This window comes from Nyctereutes procyonoides, unplaced genomic scaffold (assembly GCF_905146905.1).
Source record: "Nyctereutes procyonoides isolate TBG_1078 unplaced genomic scaffold, NYPRO_anot_genome, whole genome shotgun sequence".
Taxonomy (NCBI): domain Eukaryota; kingdom Metazoa; phylum Chordata; class Mammalia; order Carnivora; family Canidae; genus Nyctereutes; species Nyctereutes procyonoides.
Genome location: NW_026575051.1, coordinates 33,152,260 through 33,165,454, shown reverse-complemented (window position 1 = coordinate 33,165,454; position 13,195 = coordinate 33,152,260). Strand labels below are relative to the sequence as shown.

The window sequence follows — 13,195 nt, the reverse complement described above, 5'->3', positions numbered from 1 at the left end:
GGCGGGGCGGGGCGGGGCGGGGCATCAGGAGCTGTTCCTAAAAATCCGTGCTCCGGTTCCGGGCCGTCTGTAAGGAAAAGGTTCAAGGTGGATCCTTGGGTGGCTTAGCGGTTTAGCGCCTGCCTTCCGCCCGGGGCGTGATTCTGGAGAGCGGGGATTGAGTCCCATGTCAGGCCTGCTCTCCCCGTGTCTCTCATGAATAAATAAAATCAAAAAAAAAAAAAAAAGGTTCAAGGAGAGCGACTCGAACTACCCTGACCTCCTGCTGCTTAAAATCCCAAATTATGACTGAGGTTGGATGAGGGAATAATTCCATGCGTTCCTCTCAATCTAAGACAATGGTCTCTTGAAAGATCCCTTTCATAGTATGCAAAGATGAAGCACACTTTTTGCTCTTTTGCCCGTGTGATAATAGCCTTTCTTTCCTTGTTCAGTTCTCTTTTATTTTTTAAAGGACTGTTCGTTCAGTGAACTAATTCGTTGGTTCTGACGCATTGACCGGATGACCTGAAAGATGACAATTTTGAATGAAGAGCAGAGCAAGAAAAGGCTTGCCATCTGGTCCAGGCTGCAGGGGAAGTGGGCCAGTGCAATTGGCCCATAAATTCCAACCGTTCCAATGACGTTTGGAGCATATGTGGCAGATCGGGAGGCTTTATGTAACTTGTGGAAATCCTTACAGAATCACAGTGTAGGTCCCTAGATTCTTATTTTTTCAGAAAAGTTCTGGGCTAGCTGTTGGGTGCTGGCAATGTCTGACAATCTGAGTTTCTCATCGTGACCTGGGAGTTATCTGATCCTCCAGGATAAGGAGCCCTTTCACTAAGAGCAAGTATATACAAAACAAGGCCAGAAACAAAACCCAAGCAATTTTCATTAGCAGTTAGCTCCTATAAATGCTTTTGACCCTTAGCTATATCTACAGTTCAGTGATGAATTCTTTGTGACCGGTTGACTGAGGGAAAAAAATTCAAAGCTGGATTAAGAATGGCTTTGCTAAATATACTGACTCAGCTATTAATGGACTGCCTTGGCATTTAGAGCCCTGTTTAACAGAGGCTCTCAAGGAACAGCAGAGAGAGAGAGAGAAAGATCCTCTTGGAGGCCTGAACTTTATCTTGTACACTTTGCCTGGAAGGAGACGTGGCTTGAGACAAAAATCTACATAATTTTATGGGCTCTGGCTTAGTCATGTGATCAGGGACTGGGACTGTAAAGGTTTTGGAATAGTTCTTTGGAACAGGACTTCTCAAATCACCCCAAAACATAAGATTGTTTGGATCTCATTGCTTAAAAAAAAAAAAAAAAAAAAAGCTCCCATTTTAGAAGGGCTATTAATCAGAATAAGATTACTATTATTTATCTATTGCATCATAATACATTATACCAAAATTTGGTATTGTCTTAAATTCTGTTTTTGTGGATCAGAAAAGCAGCAGCCAGTGTGCCTCTAGGTCTTAAAGGAGGTTGCAGTCAAGTTCTTAATTGGAGTTCCAGTTTCATATGGAGGCACAACTAGGGGAAGATCTGCCTCCAAGCTTACTAGTACAATTATTGGCAGGATTCGATGCTTTGTGGGCTTTCAGACCAGAGGCCTCTTTTAGTTCTTGCTATGTGGGCTTCTTCAAAGATCATCTCACAATATGGCAGCTGGCTTTCCACGGAATGAGTGAGAATGAAACTGCTAAAGTAGAAGCCACAGGATTTTTGTAATCTCAAGTTTTGATGTATTCTATCATTAGAAGTGATGTATTCTTTTGATGTACTCTATTTGAAGTCAGTATATCCAGCACCCTCTGAAAAGGGAGGGGTTACACAAAGGGTGAATACCAGCAGATGGGGATCATTGAAGACCATTTGAGACCACAGTGACCCTCTTCATAGACATCAGTCAGCCTCATTCCCCCACCACAGCTGGACCTACTATCTGCTAGTCACAGTGGCACGGAGACATGCATAGATTTTTAACATAGTCTTTTTCCCTGACAGATTGGCTAGCACCACTACTTGCAGTGAACAATCTGTCCCCCTGATAAAGGACTATGTAGCCTGGGTGGCAGGTTTGATTACAATGGAACCCTACTATAATGAAGGAGGTAGCAACTTGTTGTATAGTAACAATTATACCCACATTTGGATTGGTTTCTGTGACTTATGCTTCTTTTATACATTCTGTGTACTTACTGAATACCTTATACTAAATACACCTTATATAGCATCCCATACAAAAGTGCTTACCAAAGAACTCACTCCTGTGAAAAATGTAGTGATGCCTGTGGCATTAGCAAACCTTATCACATATCCCATCAGACCAGAAGCAATCAGTCTTATAAAGGACAGCTCTACTGAAGGTTTACTTTTTTTTTAAGGTTTTATTCATTTAAGATTAAAAGTGATAGAGAGCATGAGTGGGGAAACAGCAGAGGGAGAGGGAGAAGTAGGCTCCCCACTGAGCAGGGAGCCCAATGCAAGGTGGAGGGGAGGGATTGGTTCCCAGGACCCTAGGATCATGGCCTGGGCTGAAGGCAGACACTTGACTGTGCCACACAGGGATCCCCAAAAGGTTTTTTTTTTTTTTTTTCCCAAAAGGTTTACTTTTGGAACAGGATGAGAAAATACACTTTGGGATGCTGTCCTAAAGGACTTGGCATATATTCCCAATGACTTAACAATTTCAGTGTTATCTCTTCTATGGACAGAATAACTGGATCCAAAGAGTAGTAGAAGGATGAGTATCTTGTTTACATGATACACTGTTCCTATGTTTTGCTTACCATCATGGGGAGAAATAATCTGCCATGGGTCCTGGGCCTCCCTGCAGATTACTGCTGAGTATACCAATGGCAAGGCTTATCTATCTCCTGAAACAGCAATTTCTGTAGCTGGTCATATGGGCATTTAAATATAGCATTACTACAATAGAACTGCTGTTCCCTTTGGGGGAAAGAGACTGGCTTGTTTGCTGCTTGCTCTAAAAAACGCTTGGCCCTTGGCCCTGGACTTTTCTCCTGTGATGCAACCCAATGTGTGTACAGGTGTCATCTGCCACTCTCCATCACTGTGGGGATTGGGGCTCCAGGAACTAGTGCAAATATGCTGATGCTTGGCTATTTTGCTGTAATAAAGTCTTTTGTACTCTGGAGTCTCCTGTCCTGTAGCAAGCAAGCCTATAAGTAGGATAAAATCTTAGACCCTCCACTGCGTTTACCATCCATCTCCAAGATTCCAGATTTTTTTGGTGTACTATTTTTTTTCCCAGAGTGGGATATAAGGGGACATGATGTTTTCTCTGCATTGAAGTTGGGAATTGTAACCTGGTCATTTTAGCTCGTTCCTCTAGGTAAGGAGTTAGAAAAAGTGGTTATGGCAGTAGCTGGGGTGATTGGCCCTGATGACCACAGAAATGGGAGTAGAAAGAGGAGTCTGATTAGAGCTTGGGAAATCATATCTCCTGGAATACCTCCTCACAATACCATTTTGAATTATAAAAATTAAGCAAACATTTGCAACCATGTATAGGCAAGACCACTCAAGCCTCAGATCCTTGGAACATGCACTAGGTAAATCTCATCCAGTTGACATCCTCAAATACAAAGGAAACAGGGAGTAAGTGGCAGTGGTGAGAAGTCATAACCATCTAGCTTTATGGCCAGTAGCAGAATTGAGGACTGTATTTAGCATAATTTTAACATAAATGAGACTTTGGGACAAAACATGTTGTTCCCCATATCCTACCCTAGATATTGTTTCAGTTTGTCTATAATAGGGTTCTGAAATTTGTATTTTTTTATAAAAATGTATTTATTTATTCATGAGAGACACACAGAGAGAGGTGAGACATAGGCAGAGGGAGAAGCAGGCTCTTTGTAGGAGCCTGATGCAGGACTCGATACCGAATCCTGGGATCATGACCTGAGCTGACAGCAGCCACCCAACCGCTGAGCCACCTAGGCTTCCCTGAAATTTGTATTTTTAGTAATTCAGGTAATTATCAGCAAGGATGCTGGCAAAGCCCTGCTCTAGTTATATTTCCTTCCTCACTGGTACATATATATGCTTATGTATTTAATAATTTCCCTTTTCTTTCCTATGTTGTATATAGATGTAGTAGTGGTTAGGTCACGATTCTGTTATGGGTTACATACTACTGAGACAAGATCATTACAGAATTAGAGGAGGGGACATCTTACGGAGATTCTGGACTTGAAAGTAGATGAGGGATAATACAGTATTATGCAAATGCATACATATGGGAGGAGTGTTATATGTAAATGTTGGAAAGAGATGGGACTACAGTAGATCTCTGATGTTTTTATATTGGGTGTTCAGTCATCACACTCATTTCATATACTTGGTGGATCTGGTGAGAGAAATGGTCTCATCATCTACTATGGAAGCTGAGGTCAAATATATTTGCTATCTTTGATGCTTGAAGCCTGAGTGCTGGTAGAAAAATAACCTTGGTCAGAGGTATCTGTGTGGCTCCGTGGTTGAGCAACTGCCTTTGGCTCAGGTCCTGATCCTGGGGTCCTGGGATTGAGTCCCACATCAGGATCCTTGCAGGAAGCCTGCTTCTCCCTCTGCCCATGTCTCGGTCTCTCTCTGTGTCTCTCATGAATGAATAAATAAAATCTTAAAAAAACAAAAGAATAACTTTCGTCAATAGGACATTCCTATCAGACTTCGAATTTGGAATGAGTGATTCAGATGAGAAAAGTGTTTGGAATCCAGTTTTCAGAGGCACCACTGCCAGAAGATGTATACACAAACTTCTAGTTCTTCTTGAGGTCAGAACTTAGCTATGATTTTGGTCATTTAGCTTCCCTTGGCTTCTGTTTTCCAAAGTTCATTCTCCAGCTTTTCCAACAATTCCATGAGTTACCTAACATTCTTCCAACAATTTTTTTCTGCTTAACTTAATCATAATTTTTGTTGTTGTTGTTGTTGTTTTTTGCAACAAGAATTCTTACGGGCATATACTTTAATGAGATTCATGCTCTAGAAGTCAAGTATACTATTTCAGGCAATCACTTCCCCTTTCCCTCAGGACCCCAATCCACTCCTACAATCTGCATTTGGAAGTAAATATTATATGATAGTTTCCCTGGTAAATGAGAAGTGAAATCTGTTAGATTTTAAACTATGATCATTGATATGCTTTTGAAAACTGTGTCAAAGCAACCAACAACCAATAAGCCATGATCATACGAATAATTTACCCTCACATACAATTATATCATTATGAGTAAGAATGAATCCTTTGATAAACCTGGAAGATTATTATACAAACTTAGAATAAGCATATTTTAAACTCAGGGCCAAGGTATGTGAAGATGAAAAATGTGTGTGGCAAAAATATGTGGTAGTTAATGCATGTATTTATATTTTCCAGTTATAAAGTACTTGGTATATTATTGCTTAGTCAATTCATTGGATTTTCAAATACTTTTTACAAAGTAAAGAATTATGGAGAGCCAATGAAATACTTTTTAACTACTTAATATATGCAAAAGACAAATTATAAAAATACAAAGGCTGTAAGTTATATAATCATGCTGGTCTATACAATTAATATAGTCTATCCAACTATAAATAAAAATATACCCCTAGTATTCTGAAAATAAGCAAGTGGTTTATCTGTTCCTCCAGATAGTCATTTGTTCATTTATTAACACCAGAGGCAATAATAACACAATGCTAAAAATAAAACATGCATTATACAACACATACTTACAAAAACCTCTGTCCATCACAATTGGCAAATGCAAACAGACCTATCCATCCTTAGTGCATTATTATTTTCACAAGTAAAATAGGAAAGGAAAATAGTGAATTTAATGCTATTCAGCACCTTTAGGAAAGTCAAAAGACTTAACATCTCCATATATCAAAAACATTTGCATCTCTATCACCAAACATGTAATTATTTTGTTCCATTCTTAACATGAATTCTTTTATTTACATTACTTTTTAGTTCAACAAATTTTAATAATATTTAAAAATTATCTAAATTCATAAAAGTATTTCATAAATTTCAACACTTAAGTATTATTTACATACAAGAAAGTCCATGAAAAAAGTTAAAGAAATGTAGTCGGAAAGTTCAAGCAACACTACCAAATGTAGCAAAATTCCAACCAAATCAAAGCAGAGGGCATTCAACATTCAAAAATTTCTAGATGCTGCTAACATGAACATGAAAAAGTTCCAGTAATAAAAGTCAATGTGAGAAATAATGTTGAAATCACCAGTAGAAAATATATATTTTAATAGGCATGACATATGTTTAATAGCAACAGTAATGACTTTTATAGAAAACTTTTATAACATTGTCATTTATGAACTACCTGGTTTGACAGGGCTAGAGTTGATTTCAAAAAATATACTTTAGCAGCCATAATTTTATTTCCAGTTAAAACATAGTAAAATGTTAAAAGTAAAATGTATAATTAACTAAATAATACCCCAATACTAGAAAATTTAAAATCCCATGCTATTCTTGCAATAAATGGCCTCTAACAGGACGTGTCTGATGTAAGGACTGTGGAAAGCCAATAATAAACAATCAGATATACATATGGGCTTAAAGTTTCACTGAAATACTTATGTAGCAAAATATATGAAAAAGTAATAGAAAAGTAAAAAGATAAAATTAAAAAAATATTGCACAGCCACATTACCTAGAAAGGAAAGTGATGTTTAAAAAGCTCTAAACATGGATGATATAAATTATCTTCCATATAAAAAGGTATAAATATTTCTTAGAACTTATCAGCCTCTACATTTTAATATAATACATTATTTGAATCATTGTTGAATGAGGTAATTATCAAGTCTCTAACAATGTTTTTATCCTATTGGAAATATTTGAGGGCAGCAACCAGAAAGAATTTCTCTAAAAATATTTCCGAATCAAGAACAGCTATATGTGCAGCTCTCCCAATGAGTGAATCAGCTGTATTGGGCAATGCATTGATGACATTGTATCGAACCAAATTACACTCCTTGCTTTGTAGAACTGGGCGAAGCAAGTTGTGGATCATTTCTGAATAGATTTGTCCTATGGAACAAACAGAAAACAAGAAAATTAGTTTACATGAATAACTGAAAAAATTCTATGCCAACTTTTATATAATTTATAAAATTTAGTCATATTATTTCTATTTAAAGCAGAAGAATGTCTTTTTTTTTTTTTTTAAATTCATGGGAGACACAGAGAGAGAGGCAGAGACACAGGTGGAGGGAGAAACAGGCTCCTTGCAAGGAGCCCGATGTGGGACTTGATCCCAGATCCTGGGATCCTGCCCTGAGCCAAAGGCAGACCGCTCAACCACTGAGCCACCTAGGCGTCCCAGAATGTCTTTTAAAAGGTTTTCTTTTTCTTGGACTATCATTTTGAGACTGTTCTATAAAAAATACAAATAACCACATTACCTAGCCAAGTAAAACTAATAAATTTATTATAAATTCTTATAAATTTGATTCTTTTAATTCACAGCAATGAATATAACAGAGTAAATAATTTTATTCAACATTAGGTCACTTATGACTTGTTAACTTATTATGAAAATAAGATAGCCATGCTAAGACATTTTGCCTTTTATATATTATAGGGAATAGTCAGTGATACTGTAATAGTGTTCTATGGTGACAGATGGTAGCTACCCTTGGGGTGAGGATAGCATAATGTATAGAAAAGCTGAATCACTTACTATATGGTACACCTGAAACTAATGTAACATTGAGTGTCAACTATACAAATAAAAGACATTTTGCCTTTTAGAACTTTTAAAACTTGAACCTATAGCAAGTACTTTAAAAATGTTTCAGAGGCATTCAACATTATCCCACATATTTCCAAATTATTCTAAAAAAAAATCAGTAACTTCCTATAGTCAAAAGAACAATGTAAGTTTGGCTCAAGATCAGACAGGATCCTTTTTGGTCTAAGGATTTATTTAATGCTTGGTTTTGCTTTTAATCTCAAAACTGTTTCTCCCTCTTTTTGGCTAATCCTGACAATGAACTTATTGAGGTCATTCTCAGCATTAAAGACCTTCTAAAGAAGGTTAGATATACATAAAGGCACAAACTGCCTTACAAGGGGCAAAAGAGTTTTTAATGCTTAACTACAGATGAGTGCTAACACATATCCATGGACCTGTGGATTTTATAGGCAAGTATCACATTTCTAAGGAGGGGTAGGGTTTATCTCTGAGGAATCATGAGAAGGGAAAAGTATATAGAAGTACATTTAGAGAAAGAAGAGAGAGCTATTAAAGACAGAGATTAACACATCAGATAGATTCATAGAAAACTCCCACCTCTTCTCTTAGTTTTCACTGTGAATCAAGCTGGATTTCTGGTTACATGCTACTTGAAAAATATTTTTATTATAGAAGTAGTCCAAACCTGTCTTGATTAGATTTCCCCCTGTCCCCCCGTCGCACAGAATCTGTTAAAACAAGCACATTTCTCTAGTTTCTATGACCCATCCTGAAGGTTAAATAAATCTCTTCTGAATTTTCCCCTAAGTTCCTATAGAAGTTGACAACAATAAAAAAAATTATTCTGATGTCACAAAACGCTAAAAAAATATTTGTTAAATGAATAGAGTACCTACTATGTATGTGTCAGGCATCATGTTAGGCAATGCCAATACAAATGTGTATAAGGGAGATTCCCTGCTTAAAGAGACTGTTTACTGTTAAAATGTGGAAAAAGCAAAGGATTAAGAGTTTGCTTAAAAATCACCCTCATTCCAAAAAAGGAACTGAGCAAATATGGGAGGTTCGACACCCAACCAAGTTCTTGCCCTAATCCTGTAATTAATTAATCGCCAGTGACTTTGGATCAGCCACTTAGCATCTCAATTATAAAATAAGTAAACAGGGCACATTGTGTGTCTGCCTTTGGCTCAGGTCATGATCCCAGGATGCTGGGATCAAGTCTCACATCGGGCTCCCTATAGGGAGCCTGCTTCTCCCTCTGCCTATGTCTCTGCCTCTCTCTGTGTGTCTCATGAATAAATAAGTAAAATTTGTTAAAAAGTTAAAAAATTAAAAAAATAAAATAAGCAAATAGGATGCAAATATCCTGGCTCTAATTAGCTATGATTTAAATTTCTTTTGTTATTCAAGATAGCAATAACAAAAGAATAAATATATAAAATCTTTATTACTTTATTGAAGTAAAATAAGTCTTTGCTTCCATCTTTGACTAAAAGCAAGATACAGCAGATCATGCAGCATGCTTCCATCTTTGACTAAAAGCAAGATACAGCAGATCATGCAGCATGATGATTACCATAATCACCAATCCCAATAATCCAGAGGAAATTAAACTACAGATTACTTTTGAGGCAGCAAAATGAAGGGCATTTATAATTAGGAAAAGAACTCTTTCAAAAGAATGATTTTTTTTAAAGATTTTATTTATTTATTCATGAGAGACACAGAGACAGAGAGAGAGAGAGAGAGAGAGAGAGAGAGACAGAGACACAGGCAGAGGGAGAAGCAGGCTTCATTGCAGGGAGCCCGACGTGGGACTCGATCCTGGGATTCTAGGATCACGCCCAGAGCTAAAGACAGACACTCAACCACTGAGCTACCCAGGCATCCCAAGATGACTGTTTTATTGGCAAAACCATTTCACATGGCAGGAGAAAAGAAAAGAAGAAAAAAAGAGGAAGGATAGCTGTTAACATCAGTGGGTGAAAAAGAAAGTAAAATGAAAGAAAGATGAAAGAAAGAAGAAAGTGACTACAAGAAAAATTTGGGAAAAAGCTCAGGTGTAGTTACAACTGTTTGAAATACTTTTTTTTTTAATGTATAGGGAACTCCATATAAAATAATGATTCCGTCATAAGCAGGCATTTAAAATAATAATAAAAGTGATCAACTGACATATAAAAAATGTTATGGGATGCATTGTCAGAGAAACAAATGGAGATGAAATACTTCCAATTTATTTAGTTACCTGACTGTTTGTCCTTTAATGCTGTTTTACACATTTCAATGCGGGCAGAGTGATAAGGAACATAGCGATCCTGTAGAGATCCCACTAGCACAACATTTTTGAAATAATGAAGCCCTATAAAGAAAAAATACTGAATTATAATGCAACCAGATTAATTAGCCAGATTTAAAATAACTTAGTAGTATACTACATGACAGGAAATTTTTAATTTCCTCAAAGTATTAAGTATAATACTTAATCCTTAATAGTATTAAGTTTATAGCTTTAAAAAATTTTTAAATTTATTTATAGGGGCACCTGGTGGGCTCAGTCTGATAAGCCTCTGAATTTGGTCATGATCTCAGGGTCTTGGGATGGAGCTCTGCCTCGGGATCCCTGCTCAGTGGGGAGTCTGCTTCTCTCTCTTCCTGTCCCTCCCCCACTAGGTGCTGGCTCTCCCTCTCAAATAAATAAAGGTTTTATATTCATTCATTCATTTATTTGAGAGGGGGAGAGAGAGAGTCCACACACAAATGACAGGGAGGGGGAAGGCAAAGGGAGAGGGAGAAGCCAACTCCATGAGGCCAAAGGCTCTTGATCTGAGGACCTGAGCAGAAATTAAGAGTCCCAAACTCAACTGACTGGGCCACGTAGGTGCCATAAATTTATGGATTTTACATTAGATGAATTCTTTCTCCAAATTTCTATATATTATCTATAAAAACCCCTACCTTCACTGTATACAGTTTATGTGCTGGTATGAGAAATGTCTATACTGAGTGAGGCAAGGATTATGATGTGGTGGTGTGGGGGTACTGGAGGGATTAGATATGGTGGGCTAAAATTCTATAGGAAGTATTTTATGACTTTCTTACTTTCCAGAGGATATTTCTCAATATTTAGGACTATTTCTCAAAGAAAAAAATTATACTTTTTCATAAAAATAAAATGATTTCAAATGAAATCATTTGAAGCTGACTTTTTTAAGTTTTCATTTGACTATTGCCTAATATTACTATTCACTCCTTATTTGTATAATGTTAAGAGGATACGTACTTAGATTTTTCAATAATAATAATGAGTTCTGTTATCCATCCACCTGACTTCAGTCAGGTCCCTCTATATTTATTTTTTAGTAAATTAGGTGAATTTACGGTTTGTGATACATTGAATTAACTCACTTAAGTACTGAAACCAGGTTCCTGGCCACCTTATTAACCGTAATGTATAGCTCTAATAATAAATAAATAAATAAATAATAAAAAATCATGTGTTATTAAATAAGATATAAACCAATAACAACAATACATTAGAACTGGGGTATTTACTTTAGGGCATATAATTTTGTTGTGGAACATTCCAGAGTAAAATTTTGATACTTTTTGCCTATTGGAATTCAGATTCTGTTTCACAGGCCAATTGTGGGGACTACTGTGGATCCAGAATATAGGAAGCCTTTGTAGATGCTCCTTTCCCTTTCAGAATTGATGGTCCTAATAAGAGATCCTAGACCTTCACACAGGTAGATGAGACTGTTTACAGCCTCTATATCAAATATAAGGTTATCTCCTCCCTTTTCTCAATGAGAAGATAACACTTGGGGCAATTTGAATATATAAAATTCTAGGGATATAAATGAAATAATCAATGTCTATAATACACTATTACACAAACATTTAAAATGATATTTTAGAAAAATATTATTAAAAATGGATTTTTCCCTTCATTCTTACATTTCGTGACAAATTAATTCTATTCTTGGCATCATTTGAAACCAATGTAACATTAGTGCTACTCTGGGAATTATCTATGTGTCCTTAGAGCAGAGATCTTACTGGTATACATTTATTTACCCTCAAGAGTAATTTAAGACTTTCCATACTTGAAACTAATGTAACAATGTATGTTAATCGTACTTCTATTTAAAAAAAAAACCTTCCATACAAAAGCACAATATTAGTATTAATATCTTATTGAAAAATTTATTAAAATTAGACTACTAAATTTAAAATGTATTTTTAAAGTACTGTCTTAGGAATCACATTTAGAAATGACAATATAGTATATTTATATCAGTGTCAGGATCTTTGATTTTATTTATTTCATTGCTAGGGAATCTGAGAATTAACAGTTTTCTTAGAAATACCCTCATCTAATATTTACTGATTTTGCATACTTCCATTCCACCCAGCTGCCTAAACCTGCAGAGACAGACACTTCCCTCAAGGAACTCAGTCTGGGGCAGCCCCGGTGGCCCAGCGGTTTAGCGCCACCTTCAGCCCAGGGTGTGATCCTGGAGACCCAGGATGGAGTCCCATGTCGGGGTCCCTGCATGGAGCCTGCTTCTCCCTCTGCCTGTGTCTCTCTCTGCCTCTCATGAATAAATAAAAAATAAAATCTTTTTTTTTTTTTTTTAAAGGAACTCAGTCTGAAGCAGTGATTCTCAACCTGAGTGTCATTTCCTTGTAGAAGCAGATCAGAATCTCTGCAAGGAGCTTCTGCTTCTGCCTGGAAGGTTTGCTTTTTGTATCAGCCAAGACCCAAGTTAGTTAAATAGACTGACTCTCTTTGAATCTTTTGGTGTTAATCCCTATCTAGCAATGTTGGCTAAGCAGGGCAGAAACTCAAAGTGAAACATGATAGGCCCCTGAGATGCAATGCTGGTACAAATTACACAAGTGCCCCAGCTATACTGAAGTCTCGCTAATGAAAGTGTCTGAAGTCTCTACTGGGAGTCCTATTCTAGGTTCATCTTCTCTGCACCTACACTGATGCTACCTGCTCAAGATAACCTAGTTATCGGATCCCTGGGTGGCGCAGCGGTTTGGCGCCTGCCTTTGGCCCAGGGCGCGATCCTGGAGACCCGGGATCGAGTCCCACATCGGGCTCCAGGTGCATGGAGCCTGCTTCTCCCTCTGCCTGTGTCTCTGCCTCTCTCTCTCTCTGTGACTATCATAAATAAAAAAAAAAAAATAAAAAAAAAGATAACCTAGTTATCGGCCTTTGGGTTAGCACTTCACTCAGTCCTGCAAGTGGCTAATCCTAGTTTGAAAAGTTACTTCTAACTTGGGAAAACAACAGTTCCCCATTTAACTAAAAAATTTCTGAATATATTAGTTACTTTTCAGGTACCAAGAAAGAGATTAAAATACATCTTCAATATTTTTGTGGACTGTATAATAAGATGATTTCTGTATGAACGCTATTATGGTATGGTAACTTTCATCTTCATTATTTT

The 13,195-nt window shown here is 37.0% G+C and overlaps 1 protein-coding gene across 14 annotated transcripts in view; it reads right to left on the bottom strand.

Annotated features, from left to right (window-relative positions):
- Positions 1-5,644: 5,644 nt before the first annotated feature.
- FAM135A (family with sequence similarity 135 member A) overlaps positions 5,645-13,195 on the bottom strand; it is a 133,248-nt gene continuing 125,697 nt past the window's right edge. For all 14 annotated transcript variants that reach the window (XM_055329697.1, XM_055329695.1, XM_055329699.1 and 11 more), the window contains 2 exons: positions 9,979-10,092; positions 5,645-7,060 (listed from right to left, as the gene is read on the bottom strand). In XM_055329697.1, coding sequence (XP_055185672.1) covers positions 6,855-7,060; positions 9,979-10,092 — 320 coding nt within the window. In that variant the 3' untranslated portion in view covers positions 5,645-6,854. The remainder of the gene's footprint in view (positions 7,061-9,978; positions 10,093-13,195) is intronic.